The sequence below is a fragment of the Calonectris borealis genome, chromosome 15, assembly GCF_964195595.1.
Source record: "Calonectris borealis chromosome 15, bCalBor7.hap1.2, whole genome shotgun sequence".
NCBI classification, from domain to species: domain Eukaryota; kingdom Metazoa; phylum Chordata; class Aves; order Procellariiformes; family Procellariidae; genus Calonectris; species Calonectris borealis.
This window is the reverse complement of record NC_134326.1, coordinates 11,448,390-11,463,543: the sequence shown is the minus strand read 5'-3', so window position 1 is coordinate 11,463,543 and position 15,154 is coordinate 11,448,390. Positions and strand designations below refer to the sequence as shown.

General features: G+C 47.3%; 1 protein-coding gene across 1 annotated transcript in view; it reads left to right on the top strand.

Moving 5' to 3' along the window:
* The first annotated feature begins 1,257 nt into the window (after window positions 1-1,257).
* Window positions 1,258-15,154, top strand: part of FAT2 (FAT atypical cadherin 2) — a 48,512-nt gene continuing 34,615 nt past the window's right edge. Inside the window, 5 exon segments of the mRNA XM_075164846.1 lie at window positions 1,258-4,522; window positions 4,973-5,287; window positions 12,303-12,364; window positions 13,197-13,508; window positions 14,164-14,374. Coding sequence (XP_075020947.1) covers window positions 1,258-4,522; window positions 4,973-5,287; window positions 12,303-12,364; window positions 13,197-13,508; window positions 14,164-14,374 — 4,165 coding nt within the window.

Here is a 15,154-nt window from a genome sequence, read left to right as displayed (position 1 = left end):
TTGACTTATAAATTGAAATAGTTCTGGCTTTTAAAGAGATGAGTCCTGAAAAAGTGTCTGGAAAAACAAGTCTTCCCTGTTTAAATTAGGAATGTGCCAAATGACTGGCAGGTACTTGATATATAATTTAAATTTAAAAGAGGAAGAAACAGTTCTAGATAAAGATCTCCTGGGATATCTAGGGGAAATATATGCACCTATATTTAGCTTATCCCTGGTTTCAACCCCTGAATGCACACACTTAGCTTTTGAAAAGAACAGACCTTGATCCTTTAAAAAGCTCTGCAAAGCTCACTAATAAACTTACATCCTTTTTAATCACGTATGTGCTCCCCAGTTCCTTCTTTGATACACCATGTTCACAGAGATAAATCATGGAGTCACAGATCTTCAGGAGTCATTAGAGAAGGAAGTTGATGGCGGGTGGTCATGGATGGCAGAACCTCCGCAGGAATCCTGACCCTGGGGCTTTGCCGGGAGAAGGGAGGAACCGGAGAGATTACTCAATGGCTGAAGGTGACATGGTCGAAGTGTCTTGCTAGAAATCTGCTCTTTCAAACAACGCAGGGGAGGCAGCCGGGGTCAGACTTGCGAATTAGAAGAACTTTGTGATAACTGAGGTACAACTTGACTAGGACCTGAGCTAAAGCTGTTAAAAAGCTGTAGAGCTGGCCGTTCAGAAGGAATTTGCACAACATAGCAGAGCATCTCTGCCAGGGAAGGAGAACAGATTGCTGTAGGAGGGGGAGAGGAAAGGGAAGACAAGCCATGGGGAGAGACATCAAGTCACAGTTTGTTACTGACTCTTGAAAATATTTTGCAAGAACTTGTGTGGAGAGAGAAGTTAAGATGGAGAAGCGAGGATGGAGAAACAAAACAGAAGTGAGGTTTGAATTGGGGAGTTCAAATACGCTGTTTGACTAGGGAGAAGGCAGAATGAAGGGAGGGAGAGATCGTTCGCAGAATAGGAAGTCAGCCTGATCACAGCTTTTCACATTTTGCCTTCTACAAGGGCAAAAACTGAAGGAGAGAATGTGAATGGGCCTGAGCCAGCCTGGGGATGTGGGAGGACAGGCCCCTCACTGGGACAGAAGGGAAGAAGAGCTGAGATAACAATCACATCACCAAAGGTCAGGGTAGAGAGAGCAGGGAGGTGAGGCTGAGCTCATGGGGACTTTTCTCCTAACATACTGGCCTTAATAAAAGTTACCAATGTTCTTCCTTTAACTCCTGCAGGACCCAAGGAGACACCACACCATGGAAGTCACTATCAAGAGGCACTTCCTGAGTTTTGCTGTTTTCCTGATGCACTGGGTGGTCCGCAAGGCGAGCTGTGAGAAAGGCAACACTTCCCCTCTGCACTTCACCCACTTCTTCTACAATGCCACCATCTATGAGAATTCAGCCCCCAAGACCTACGTGGAGAGCTACGTCAAAATGGGTATTTACAAGACAGACCCCGAGTGGGACATCAGATACAGAATAGCCTCTGGAGACAACACCGGTCTCTTTAAAACAGAAGAGCACGTGATTGGGGATTTCTGCTTCTTGAGAATAAGAACCAGGAGCAGCAACACAGCACTTTTAAACCGGGAAGTCAAAGACAGTTATATGTTAATAATCAAGGCCACAGAGAGCACCTTTGCCTACGAAGCCTGGGCCAAAGTCTTGATCCACATTCTGGACAGAAATGACTTGAAACCTCTTTTTTCACCCCCCTCCTACAAAGTGTCCATCAGAGAAGACATTCCTCTGAAAACGGTGGTCAGCACCCTCAGTGCCACAGACGCTGATGCTGGCCAGAATGCTGAGTTCTACTATGCCCTCAACACCAAGTCTGACCTATTCACCGTCCACCCCACCACAGGAGCAGTTATGACCACAGGTAGGCTGAACAGCACCCATCGAGGCAGGCACCATCTGCAAGTTTTGGCTGTGGACAGAATGAGAAAAATCATGGAGGGGAATGGCTTTGGGAACCTGGCTAGTCTCATGATCCAAGTGGAGCCATCTGCCAGGAAACCCCCTTCTATCTCCTCCGTGAAGGTGACACCACCTGACTCAGCCAAAGACTTTCTCTATGCAACTGTGTCTGTAGAAAGTAGTGACTCAGAAGCAGGGATAGATTCAGTTGACTTTGTGGATGGAGATCCAGGAAGACATTTCAAAGCCATCAAATCCTACTTTGGGAGCACCGAGTTCATGATTGTGTCAACCAAAGAGGTCAACTGGTTACTTTACCCATTTGGTTTCAACCTCAGTCTGCAAGCCAAGGACAAGAGCAAGCCACCACTGTTCTCTCCTATTAGAGTTATCCATATACCTCCCTCCAAGTATGTCTCTGCCAGATTTGAGAAAGAAGTGTACCGGGTCCAGCTCAGTGAATTTTCCCCAGCTGGAAGCCAAGTTGTTATGGTGAAGATCACACCAGTCTTTCCAAATCTTAAATATATTTTGAGACCTACTCCTGACAGCACAAGCTTTAAAATCAATCCTCACACTGGACTGATAACTACAGTCAGAGCAATGGACTTCCGTGAGCGGTCTCGTTTTGATCTTGAAGTTACAACCGTTAACAGTCACATATCCACAACTGTTGTCATTGACATCACTGACTGCAACAATCATGCTCCAAGTTTTAGTCAGTCTTCATACCGCGGGGCCTTTGATGAAAATGTTCCTCCTGGTACCAGTGTCTTAACAGTGAGGGCTACAGATGAAGATGAAGGAGACAATGGCTTTGTCACCTACACCATAGCCAACCAGAAATCGGTTCCCTTTGTCATTGACCCCTATTCTGGCATCATTTCCACCTCCAAGTCAATGGACTATGAGTTGATGCAGAGATGGTATCATCTGCGAGTGTGGGCATCAGATTGGGGCTCACCCTTCCGCCATGAAACAGAGGTGTACGTCTCCCTCATGCTGAGCAATGTCAATGACAATGCTCCTGTGTTTGAAAAGGCAAGCTGCAGTGGCACCATCCCACGGGACTTTCCTGTTGGGAACCCTGTGGCCACGGTCTCTGCAATCGACAGTGATGAGCTGCAGCATATCAAATATGAAATCAAGTCTGGCAATGAGCTACGGCATTTTGAACTGAATCCCATTTCTGGAGTAATATCCCTCAGAATATCTCTGCGAGATCTTCCTTCTGAACAGCCACTTTTCTACTCTCTGAAAATAACTGCAACAGATGGAGAGAACTACGCTTTGCCAACATCTGTAAATATCACTGTGGTCAGCCAAGGTCTCCCCGTCAAAATGCAGTGTGAGGAAACAGGAGTCTTGAAACAACTGACAGAATCTATCATACACTCCATTGAGTCTCAGTCTCAAGGCCATGGGCAGGATGATGAAACATCTCTGAACTTGCACCTTATAAACCATAATGCTCCAAAGTTTGATGACAGCTTTCCACGATCTATTGATATCATAGAGACTGTTCCTATCAACTCAACTATTGCTGACCTTTCAGCTATTGATCCTGATACTGGTTTTAATGGGAAATTGGTCTATGTGATCTCAGATGGAAATGATGACAGTTGCTTTACCATTGACCTGGAACTGGGTCTCCTTCAAGTCCTTTCTCCTCTAGATCATGAACGAACCAGCTTCTACATTCTCAACATTACTGTGTATGACCTTGGGACACCACAAAAATCATCTTGGAAACTCTTGGCCGTGAATGTGTTGGATACCAATGATAACACTCCTAAATTCCCACAAGGTGCCTACTGGGTGGTGATACCAGAACATGTAGCAACGGGGACAACAATAGCTCAACTGAAAGCAGAAGATGCTGATACAGATGACAACGGAAGAATAAAATATTCTCTCCTAACCCCCACTGATAAGTTTGCCATTAACAGTGTCACTGGAGAAGTGACAGTTACAGGTGCCCTGGATAGAGAATTGTGGCCTTGCTACGTGCTGAAAATAGAAGCTAGGGACCAGCCCAAAACAGGCTACCAGCTGTTCTCTGTTACGGATCTCATTGTGACTCTGGAGGACGTAAATGACAACACCCCGCAATGCCTCCCAGCCCTCAACAGTGTGAAGGTCCCAGAGGACCTGCCCGTGGGAACCATTCTCCTGTTTCTGGAGGCTTTTGACCCAGACGCTGGCTCTGGGGGTGAGGTGAGGTACAGCCTCATTAATGACGAGGAGATGATGTTTCACGTGGATAAGCTGACCGGGGCACTCCGGTTGGAGAAGGAGCTGGACTATGAGAAGAAGGACTCTTACAATCTAACTGTGCAGGTCAGTGACGGTGGGAAGCCCATCTCTCACTCTTCCCTCTGCCACCTGGAAGTGAACATCCTTGATGTCAACGAGAACTTGCACCCACCACGCTTTGCCTCCTTTGTCTTCAAAGGCTGGGTGCAGGAGAACAGCCCTGAGGGCACATCAGTGATGATGGTCACAGCAAAAGATATCGATAAGGGGAAGGATGGAGAGGTTCAATATTTCCTCCGAGAGGGCACTGGCCTGTCCGTCTTCCGCATTGAAAAGGACACAGGTAATGACAGCTTAGTTTAATGGTGTACCTTAAAGGTTTAAACTACGTACTGTGTTTGGCCTGACTTTTTGACCCAATAGGACATTTCTATATTCTATTTACAAAGTTCCATGCATTCAAACCTTTCTTGCTTGTGCAGGGATGTACAACATGCATCCCTGTATCTGGGGAGGAGCAAGCAGGGTTTGTCTCCTTAAAATAATGGAAAAACAATGTCTGTCCTCCCACAAAACACTGAGGTCTTCCCTTTCACTTGTGTACCAAATTACCCTCAGCACAAGCAAGCCCTCACCTTCCACACAATCTCACAGCCATACAAGGTTGGTGCCACAGTTTATATCTGCAGCAAAGACCAGGGAGCAGACTAGAGACACAGACTGGTCTGGCATTAAGGACAAAGTGGTTTGAGTTCCTTAAATCCCTCACAAGCACTTTCTGTCGTTCTTCTAGGCACCATCCGGACCATAGGACCACTCGACCGGGAAGGAATGTCTCACTACTGGCTGACAGTGCTAGCTCTTGACCTGGGAACAATTCCTCTGTCTTCTGTGACTGAAATTTATATTGAAGTCACCGATACCAATGACAACCCACCTCAGATGTCCAGACCTGTCTTCTATGCCTCTGTCATGGAGAATTCCCCACCAAACACATCTGTCCTTCAGCTTGATGCCTTAGATCCAGACTCTAGCTCAGAAGGAAAACTGACTTTTCACATCCTAACTGGAAATCCTCAAGGACTCTTCACCATTAACCTCATTACAGGTAAGACTGACCCAACTCAGCATCTGTTTTTGAGGCTTCCAAGTGCCCAGAGGATGTTACATATTCAATATAAACAGCCCACACAGCTGCCTTTGTCACACCTTCCTTCTGCAGCAAAAGTCCCAGTCTCCAAATGCACTGTGTGGGGAGGCTAAGGATGGAAACCCTCAACCTGAGGGCTGCTATTTGCATCCAGATGGCTCTTAGAATGACACAAATGTGTTACTTCCAAAGCCCTAAACAGAACCAAGCAGTTCCTTTTAATCTTCCCCCTTATAAACAACTGCCCTGTTGCACAGCCTGAGCCAGGAAACACCCTTCTGGAGGTGACTATCTGTTCCTGAGACAGACCAAGGCAGGATTAATAAAAATGAATCCCACTGCATTTAAAGGCTCCACCCATTCTCCGGCACTATTAATGTAGTAAGTGTAGTAAGCCTCTTCTGCCATCTTCCTAGACTGTATCTTTCATCTGAGGATTAATTATGAGATCTTTCAGAGCCATCAAAAACCCGCTGATGTTTTCTGTAAACAGCTTCCTCAAACTATCCCAGCAGAGCTGACATTGGGCCAGTCTGGCAAGGAAAGCTGTGCCGAGCCCTTCACTCCATCAGCTCCTGGGAGAAGAGGGAAGGGAGCACACAGAGCATGAGTATGGGAGAGGATTAATGGCATGACTTTGATCTCCTGCAGATGATAAAAACAGTTCACCTACTGCAGCGGGATAGAAGCCTTCTCTCAGATGAGGAAGGAGCTGAATGTATTGAAAAAGGCTAGTGCAGCTCTCAATTAGGTGTTACCTATGGTGTAATGCCTATCTGGCAGTCCTCTACAGCTGGCTAGGAGAGGGGTGTTTGAAATTGTTATGCTGAAACACTGAAATCCTTCTGGTTGCAAGAGGTTCGTAGGGTGTCTCGGCGCCATGTAGATGCACTTGGAGATGTCAGCTAACACTGACCACTGTTACCCCAGTTGTAGCTACCTCCCCTCTCAGGAGCTTTTTAGCCAGGTCAGGGCATTGCTCTGCATCCAACTTTCCCACATAGCCCAAATGACTATGCACAACTCAGCCCCTTGGACAGCTTGCACAAATGCTGGTCTCCATGGAGAGGTGCCTTCAGAGGCCCTGTTTTAGAAGACCACTGCCTTTTCGATGGGATGTGGGTCAGAAACGGCTATCAGGACCCCAGGCTAGCTCCCTTCATCTGCTGAGCTCCAGCTTGCACCCATGCAATTTCCCTGCAGGAAATTCAGCCTTCTGTATGCTGCAGGCAAAACTTTCACCCCAGTGTGAGTGCAGCCCTACAAAGCCATGCTCCAAGGCTGCTGGGTTTTATGCTAAAACAAGCGACACTGGCAAAATCTGAACATTTGCTAATGAGACACCTCACCTCTAAGCCTACCCTTTAATTCCCATCTTAGACAAAAAAAGCTCTCTTGGCTATGAGTCATCTCCTATCCATCTCTGTCTACAGTCGGGTAATTTGCATGTGAAGAGTGATAAGTTTGTCAGTCCTGTAAGAAACTCATGAGCTGATCTTATCTCTTGGACAGTTGCTGGAGGTCCCTTCTTTAAACCCTGCGCTTAGAGGTTGTTTAAGGACCTGCTTCCAAGCCTGATGAGGATTCAGTTATCTCTTGTTTTACTTGTATGTTACCCAAAAGAACAAATAATTACCTGCAAACATTGGCGTAAACTGAGCAGTTTATATCCTCGTGCTTACAGTATCTAAAGAGAAGTCATCTGCTACTACTGCCAGAAGGAATATCACAGCTTGTCTAAATTTCAGGGCTGTAGGCAGCTTATTGGAAACCCTGTGACATTTTCATTTTGCAGATGAGGACATGATAGTTGCTCCGTTAAGTAGAATAAAAATATAATCTTTGGTCTCAGCCCGGTAGTGCAGCATTGGAAGATGAACTGCTGGTCTTTCAGTTCCCGGTCATTCACATCAGTGCAGGGTTGTATTCAAAAAAGGGTTATCCCAGTGCAAATCAAGTGATTTGCATTTGAACAGGAGAAAAGAGAAAGCACTGCAAATATCTGAGCACTACAGTGCTACTAGACAACTGAGGCTTATTCTGGATTTTTAGTTAGGACATGTCCTTTGTTTTTCAAATGCAATAAATGCATCTCTTCTTTCACTACCTAGAGGAAATGATCACAAAAAGACCTAGAAATATTTCAGCTCTTGAAATGCCAGAGATCTATATGATTCAGATTGCCAATACTCCTTCCGTGGTCAATCCCAAATCCTATGACAGTAAAAGATTTTGAGTAGGCAGAGCTGCTTATCTGTGATGAAGCTGAATCTCTGTCACATTATTCACTGATAAAAATTGAAGTCTCAAGAGGAAACCACAAAGGCTGCTGCTCTCAGTCACACGATTTGAGCAAAGGACAGGGTAATCTGTATGTGTCAGGAGTTCCTCCAGCACTCGGATGAGAAGGGAGGCTCCTACATGTGGAGAAGATCATGATTGAGACCTCTTCTCTTCTATCCCACACTGTCATCAAAGAATAAGTCACTCTGGCACTGAAATAAGCCAGAGCACGAGAGGGCCAGAGGACAGTCTGGGTCTCTCCCAGGCAAGGCGCTCCCGGTAGGAGCCCCTTGGCAGAAGCAGAAGAGGAAGAAGCTTCTTCTCATCCTGTGCACTAAGGTCCTGATTTACTGTTACAAGACATATCTACACCCAAAATAACCCTGCAGAATAGCGCTAAATAATTATTCAGGGCACAGTGCCACACTATTGCAAGTAACCTATTTCTGGTCCTGGAGCCAGCTTGTTCTGCATTTGATCCAGTATCTCGACACAGGGGTGGGTTGGCCAGTGGAGACATGCCCAGCAAGGCCCCTTGACTTTTCCTCCTGAGGCCTTGCAAGGGGACAGGAATGGCCATGGTAACTGTCCCTCAGCAGGGCTTGGCTCCTCCAGCATCCCTGAACTACCACAGAAGGGCTCTAAGCTCTTCCAGCTCTCAGTTCCCTAAAGAGGGTGGAGAAAAAAAGAGAGAAAATAAATGAAAGGCTAATGAGAAGAGGGAATAAAACTGTGCAGTGAGATGAAAGCTTTCTGCCATCGGCGATGGAATCTCTCCAGCCCAGTCTGGCAGCTGGTGCAGAGCAGTGTTTGTGGGAGACAGAGAGATAGATAGATACATGGAGAGATGGGCAGATAGTAGGGCTTGGGGTATTCTTTTGCTGGAAAGGTTTTCAGCTTGTTTTGTGCAAGGTTTGCAGTCCCTGGTGTGAAGGAGGTTCCAGTCCCAGTCCAGACGGGACCGGGATGAATTGGGAGGCTGTGGCAGGAAGAGTCAGGATGAAGCCACTCATCCTGCTGAAAGGCTGTTTGGAGAATCGTTTTACCTTGGACTATTCATCTCCAGCTCTTATCTAGTGCTTGTTCTTCTGATCCTTCTCCTGCTGTATCAGTGTCCACGGGCTTCCCCAGGATGCCTGTGGTTCCCAGCATTTCTCTGCGTGGAAGGACATCCAAACAAGCTCTTTAAATCTGAGGGAGGCTGCACTGCTGCTCCCCGAGCCAACATACCACAGGCTCCAGCTGAGCATGGAGTAGTGCAAAGCAGGGTCAGAACAGGAGGGGAGGTGGTGGGAGGAGAAGAAGAGAGAAGGTGAAATGGAAGCAACAGTGAGACAACAGAAAGAAGATTTCAAGAGAACAACCTCTTCCCTTCTCCGGCTTTTGTGAAAGCCCCAATGCCTGCAAACCTGATTCTGGCTATTTTAACTATCTTAGATTTTCTTCCCCACAGCGAGGGCAGGGGGCCAGCAACCTCCACCCCAGCCCTGCTCTTGCCAGCAGAAGTTATTATTATTTTTTGTTCCCTGACAACAATGCACTGTTAATTCTGCTGCTCCTGTTCCAACACGACCAGCTTTCCTCTCTCCCCTTTCCAGGCAGCAAGCAGGAGAATTACAGACAATCCTTTCCCATTGCTGTGTGTAGGTAGGCTGCAAGAGCAGAGCTTGTGCCTGTCTGTATGCAAGCAGCAGAAGGCATAATTTCTGGGCCTTCAGGTGAATGCAGAGCTTGGCTGATTGGCCAAGCACAATTAGGACCTTTGACAGTTTTCTTCAGTCTCCGTAGGACTCAACAGAAACCTTCAGGGCCACATACAAGAACACAAATAAAGGACACCCACTCAATTGCCAGTCCCGTGGGACGGGCTAGCTGGTGTTTTCCAGAGGGGCAGGGACTGCACTGGTAACTTGCACACGTGCACATGCACACACAAAACACTCTCATTAAAAACTAAACGTGCACTTCCCAGGTCTCTGTAAGGGGCAGCAGAAAGAACCAAGGAACTGTTTCCCCAGGCCACGAAAGCTGACAGCAGTTCCCCTTTAATAACAGTTTCCACTTCCATTTTAGCCCTCTGGCTTCACAGGGTGTATAACCAAGTAGCAACAAATAAAAATATGCATTAATTCCAGCTGGCTTCTCTTGAGCACCACGTCTGATCCCCGTCTCCCTGTCTCTGGGTGCTCAGCTGCCGTGTGAACACTGCTGGCAGTTTGTGCATCTTGGCAGCCGCACAGCACCACGGCTCTGTACGAGAATTAGAGTGATTAACCGTTAACCACGAGAGCTTTCTGATCTCAAAACAGAGTGGTAACTGGCTCTGGAGAGGGGAACTGGGAGCCACGATTGGGCACAGGGTAAAGGACAGAGGGAGTTTGCCTGGGGTCAGGAATAGAAGCCAACCCTTTGACTTGTGGCTCAACAGATATGAAGCTAAACCCAAAAATGCCACCTGGTAAGAATCCCAGCTGGGATACGGTACAGGTCTGTGACAGAGAGTAGGGTCAGCTCTTACTCCCCAGGAGATCTGAGGATCTTCAGTGGTACAGTCATTCAAGATAGTCATCAAGTTCCAGTTCATCTGCCTTCACTACAGTTCCTCTTCTCTAGCTCTAGAAAGCTCAGCTACGATCCTGTTTTCTTTCATTTTTATCATTAGGTCATGAAAGAATTTCAGGGTGTGGTCAGGCAAATCCAAATAATCACTTCAGAGTGGTTTAAGTTACCTTCAATCAGCTGGCATGCAGTAACCAAGTGCAAACAAGGTATTAGTCTGTTGCAACTGAATTTTGCAATCCGATAAACTAGAAATATCCCCAGTGCGCACACAGGGATTGGGTGGCTCCATTTTCAATATCTAGCTATGTGTCCCATGGGCTTGTTAGGCCAAAATTATGAACCATTCCCTGAGGTAGCTGGAGTTTTAGGCTTTGCTCCCCTGTCCTAGCCAATTGGCAGTGTGGACAGGGGCACCAGTGAACCGCTGCTGCAAGTCCTTCTTTAGGCCCCCATTAAGAGAGCATTTCCATGCATATCAAGAGTTTTGCTGCTATTGCAGCCCTACAGCCTGCCACGAGCCTGGGAGACGTTCAAAAGCTCCTCAGCCAGTGTGCTCTCAGGCCACTGATGAGTCCTCTTCACCTGCCGAGATGTCAAAAGGAAGATTAGGGAGAAAAAAAAATCCGTGACATACATGCAAACAGAGTCTTTCAAATCATCTTGTCATAACACATTAAGGAGTGTTGATTTAGGATTGTAAAGGCATCAAGTAAATGTTTAGTGCAGCGGCTGGTGCCAAATACGAATAATCCCAGAGAGCAAATGGAAACGGTTAACAATAGTCTTGTTCCGAGCAGCTGCTCCTTGCTCCCTCCTTCAGCTGCCTGGTGTCTCCTGCAGCCATTTGAAATTTTCTCCTGCCTGTCATGCTCAGGCAGCAATACACCAAAGTATGATACAACTGAAAACAATACTATTAATTAAAACTTTTTGGCTTTAGACCAGAAATGAGAGTTGAGATGGGTTCACGCAACTCTGATTTACAAGTCTTTCAGGATGCACAAGGGCACGTGCTCACACCACTGCCTCCCATGCAAAGCATTTCCCAGAGTAACATGAGCCTGTATCCCTGCTTGCGGTGGTCAGGAAAATTCACCTTGCCTTTCATTTGTGCGAGGAAGCAGGACTTCTCTTTGTGAGAAATAAACACCATGGTAACAGTGACTGCTGGGAGCAGGAGATGCGGGGAACGGACAAAAACACTCACAGGTGTCAGACTTGATAACTGTCAGAAAATCATGCATTATATATACAATTTCATCATCTGTAAAGCAGTTGTGAAAATGGTCTAGAGCTGCTTTTCCCCCAAGGTGAAGAGTCAAGGCACTTGATAAGGACTATTATCACACCAGACGTAGAAACACAAGCCTCAACTCCATCCTTTCCACACTTGCATCTACTCAGCTTAGTCATTGACAGGTCAAAAAGAGGCAATTATAATGATTTTGTTTAAACTCTAGTTTATTATAGCCACAATTCCTCCCTCCTGCATCCAACCTATTCCCTGTGGTTAAACTAGTCTGTATTTTTTAGAAATCCCTCAAATCTTGCAATTGTTAGAGCATTCATCCTGTCTCTCAGCAAGACTTAAATAATATACTAACATTATTATCGACCGTGTACCTTATTTTTAGCCTGAATGCATTTGTTCTAGCAGTAGAATAGAGGGTATTTCCCAAGACAGAAGACAAACTTTTGTCAAAACACTATAAATTACAAAGAGCAAGGTTCAGCACAGGGAAAATAGGAGTCAAGACTTCTTAAGAAGCTAAACTTGTGCCAGCACATGCAGAATGCTTCTTAATTAGAGGCATAAGAAAAGTTTTGTTTTCACGGTCCTGCAGCCTTTCTCACCAAATGCCTTGACAACCCTCAACTGATGTAGGCATCTGGCAGGTGTCCCCCCTCCTCTGTGGTCTCTGTAATCAGAGGAGCGAGAGCAGCACGGGGATTCACACTGGAAGTAGACAACTTGCCCTCTGAGGGTATCTGTCTTTCTCCTCTGATCACAAAGGGAACCTGAAACAGGACGGGCGGACAGGCTGATGGGGGGCACGCGGGGATTTGATCAGCCCTGGCTTTCCTCGGACGCTGAGTCTTGGAGCTCAAAGGGTTTCTTTCTTGGCAGGTCTGATTTCTACAACTTCACGGCAGCTGGATCGAGAATACAAGGCTGAACATATCCTAGAGGTGGGTAATGATGATTGTAATTAGCTTTATTTACCTACAAGTGTATTAAGTCCTCAAAGAGCTTTCCTTGCAAGTTGGAGCACAGAGAAAGAATCTCATCCCATCAGCTCCCAACTGCTGGGAAACTTAATTAAATGGTGTGTGTTGCCCTAAGAGACAGCTGCAGCAGTACTGCGGGGTTTATTATTTCCTTACTGAAGACTGGAGCAAAAGGCCTGTTCTGGAAGCTGTGGGAATGCAGGAAGAGGACTGGAATTGTCCTCTAGCAGGATGGATAATAAGTTATGGGGGAAAGAGCAAGCCAGAGAAATCTATCCTTATTTATCTCATTGTATCAGACACTGCTGTGTAGCTTTGTGTTACTGGCCCCTATCCCTAGCTGCTCCGAGCTATGCGTATTTACATTAGAGGGATCTTGAGGTGTTTCAGTCTATCAGGGTGACTGAGGATAACACATTTCTCTCTGCCATGCAACATGCTGGGAGCGTGCACCGGCACAGCCAAGTGAGGGTAACTTGCCAAGCCATTGCAATACAAACGTTTTCAGTTGTGTGACCCCTAATGACCAATCTGACCCACTGCCAGGAGCAACTGCAAGCAGGAGCCCTGCAGACGTGTTTCCCTGTGCACGCACAAGCCTTGCACAGTGCCAGCTACGGCCACCAGGTTTTACCCTGCAGAGAGGAGCAATGCCTCTGAATATGTTGAGATATAAATGCAGATGCACACAAAAACCCTAGTTTAGTCATTGCCCCTCAGGATGAAGGCGAGTTGCTCATGTCCTAGGTCACAACAAAGAGCTCTGTCACCTACTCCCTTTGCTTGCTGGCAGGTGGCCGTTTCCGACAACGGAGAGCCAGCCCTGAAGTCCACCAGCAGAGTCGTGATACAAGTCCTGGATGCCAATGACAGTCCTCCCAGTTTCCCCCACAAGCTCTTCATGGTGCAGCTCCCCGAGAGAGATGCCTCAGAGACGCCGCTGCCAGTCTACAGGCTGATCGCTTCGGACCGTGACCAGGGCCAGAACAGCCAGATCACCTACACCATCGAGGAAGAGGAGGAAGGGATATTCACCATCAACCCCACAACTGGCATGGTGTTCTCCAGGAAAGCTTTTCCTGCCTCTGAATACAACATACTCACGGTGAGAGGAGAGGGAAACAGAGACCGCCAATGGGAAGAGATGGGTGGAGAGGGAAAGAGAGGAAAGGCTGCAGAAACAGTGAAAAGAAGGAAAGAGATGGAGAAAATGCAGCAGTGGGAGGAGAGCTTGAATGAGACAGACTTGGGTAACAGGGAGAGAAACTGGGAGGCAATGATGGGAAATGTAGAAGGTAAGAAGCTATTAAAAAAAGAAGGATAAATTTAAAATTAACTGTCCAACCCACTCTCAGAGATGAACACAGTGATCCATGATCCCATATGGATGTGGACCCGAACATGAACAGCCTTTGGGTTTCAGCGGTGCCTCCATTTGGCAGTTTCATCGGGCCATGGGGCTTGGATATAGGTTTAAAGCTCTCCCACCACACACTGTGGGTCCTTGCAACAAGGCTTGTGATCCAGGTCTCTGCTGTGGATTGAGCTTGGCAGATTTGCTTGATGGTCAGGAGGAATTTGGGTTGCACGGCTCTACCTTGGAAGCAGCCAGAGCATGGGCCACTGGGTCAAGATTTGTTTTGTGGGATTTTGGGCACACTTGGACCTGAAACTCCTGGTGGGTGGGAGAAGCAGCTTCCCATGGGGCTCTCATGGGCTAAGCCAGCCTTCTCCCTGACTGCATGTGCATTTCCTGGCAGGTCAAGGCAACAGATGGCGGCAGCCCACCACTTTCCTCCCACGTGCGGCTTCACATCAGCTGGGTTGCCCGGCCCGGCCCTTCCTCGGAGCCACTAGCTTTCGATGAACCCCATTTTAACTTTGCCGTGATGGAAACAGATCCTGTAAACCATATGGTGGGAGTGATCAGCATTGAAATGGGCCCCAGCCAAGTGTGGTTTAATATCACAGGTGAGACGCAGAAATTAAACCCGGGCAGCGGTGTCTGAGAGCGTTTGCCCCAGCTCCCTTGGCTTTCAGCACTTGCATGCCTGAGCTAATGAAGTTGTTTGCTTTAGGTGTAGGTGAGCTACAGGGAAAGCTTTCTCACAGTCACCGAAAGGCTTAAACAGCCATAGACAAAGCTGCCCGTCCAAGGGCTCCGGTGCCAAGTGCAATTATCTAACACACTTTTTTAATGACATTCTGGGACTTGCCAGTGTTTGAGGTGTTCTCCGATGTCACATGAAAGGCAGGGCATGCCAGTCCCAGCTCCTCCTGGGAATCGAGTGACACTGTTGGTGGTAGCAAAACAGCCTGCGAGGATCCAGGTGTCTGGCAGACACCCCCACCCCTCCTTTCTCCCTCCCTGCTGAGCCCATAGGCTCAACAGGGAGCCGAGAGGGAAGGATTCCTTAAAGAGCTGGTCTGACCTAACTGGTGGGGCTCTCCCTTCCACCTCATGGCATCCCAGGGATGACTTAGACATGAAATGTGAAGAAGCTCTAGGGCCTCCTCTAAGACACAAGATGCTAGGGCAGAGGGGACGTGGGCTGTCACCCCGGGGACTCGTCAGGCAGCGCGTGTGCAGAACTGGTCCTACCAACGAGGACCAATTGTGCTCATGTAATTTGGTGTTTTGAAGTGGTGCCCCAATCTGTCTTGCACAGCCTTTCCCTGACACTGCCTGCAGGGCTTGCCCTCGTCAGACAAAGCCTTAATTGGGTGAGTGAATAGTTTTTCCCTTTACTA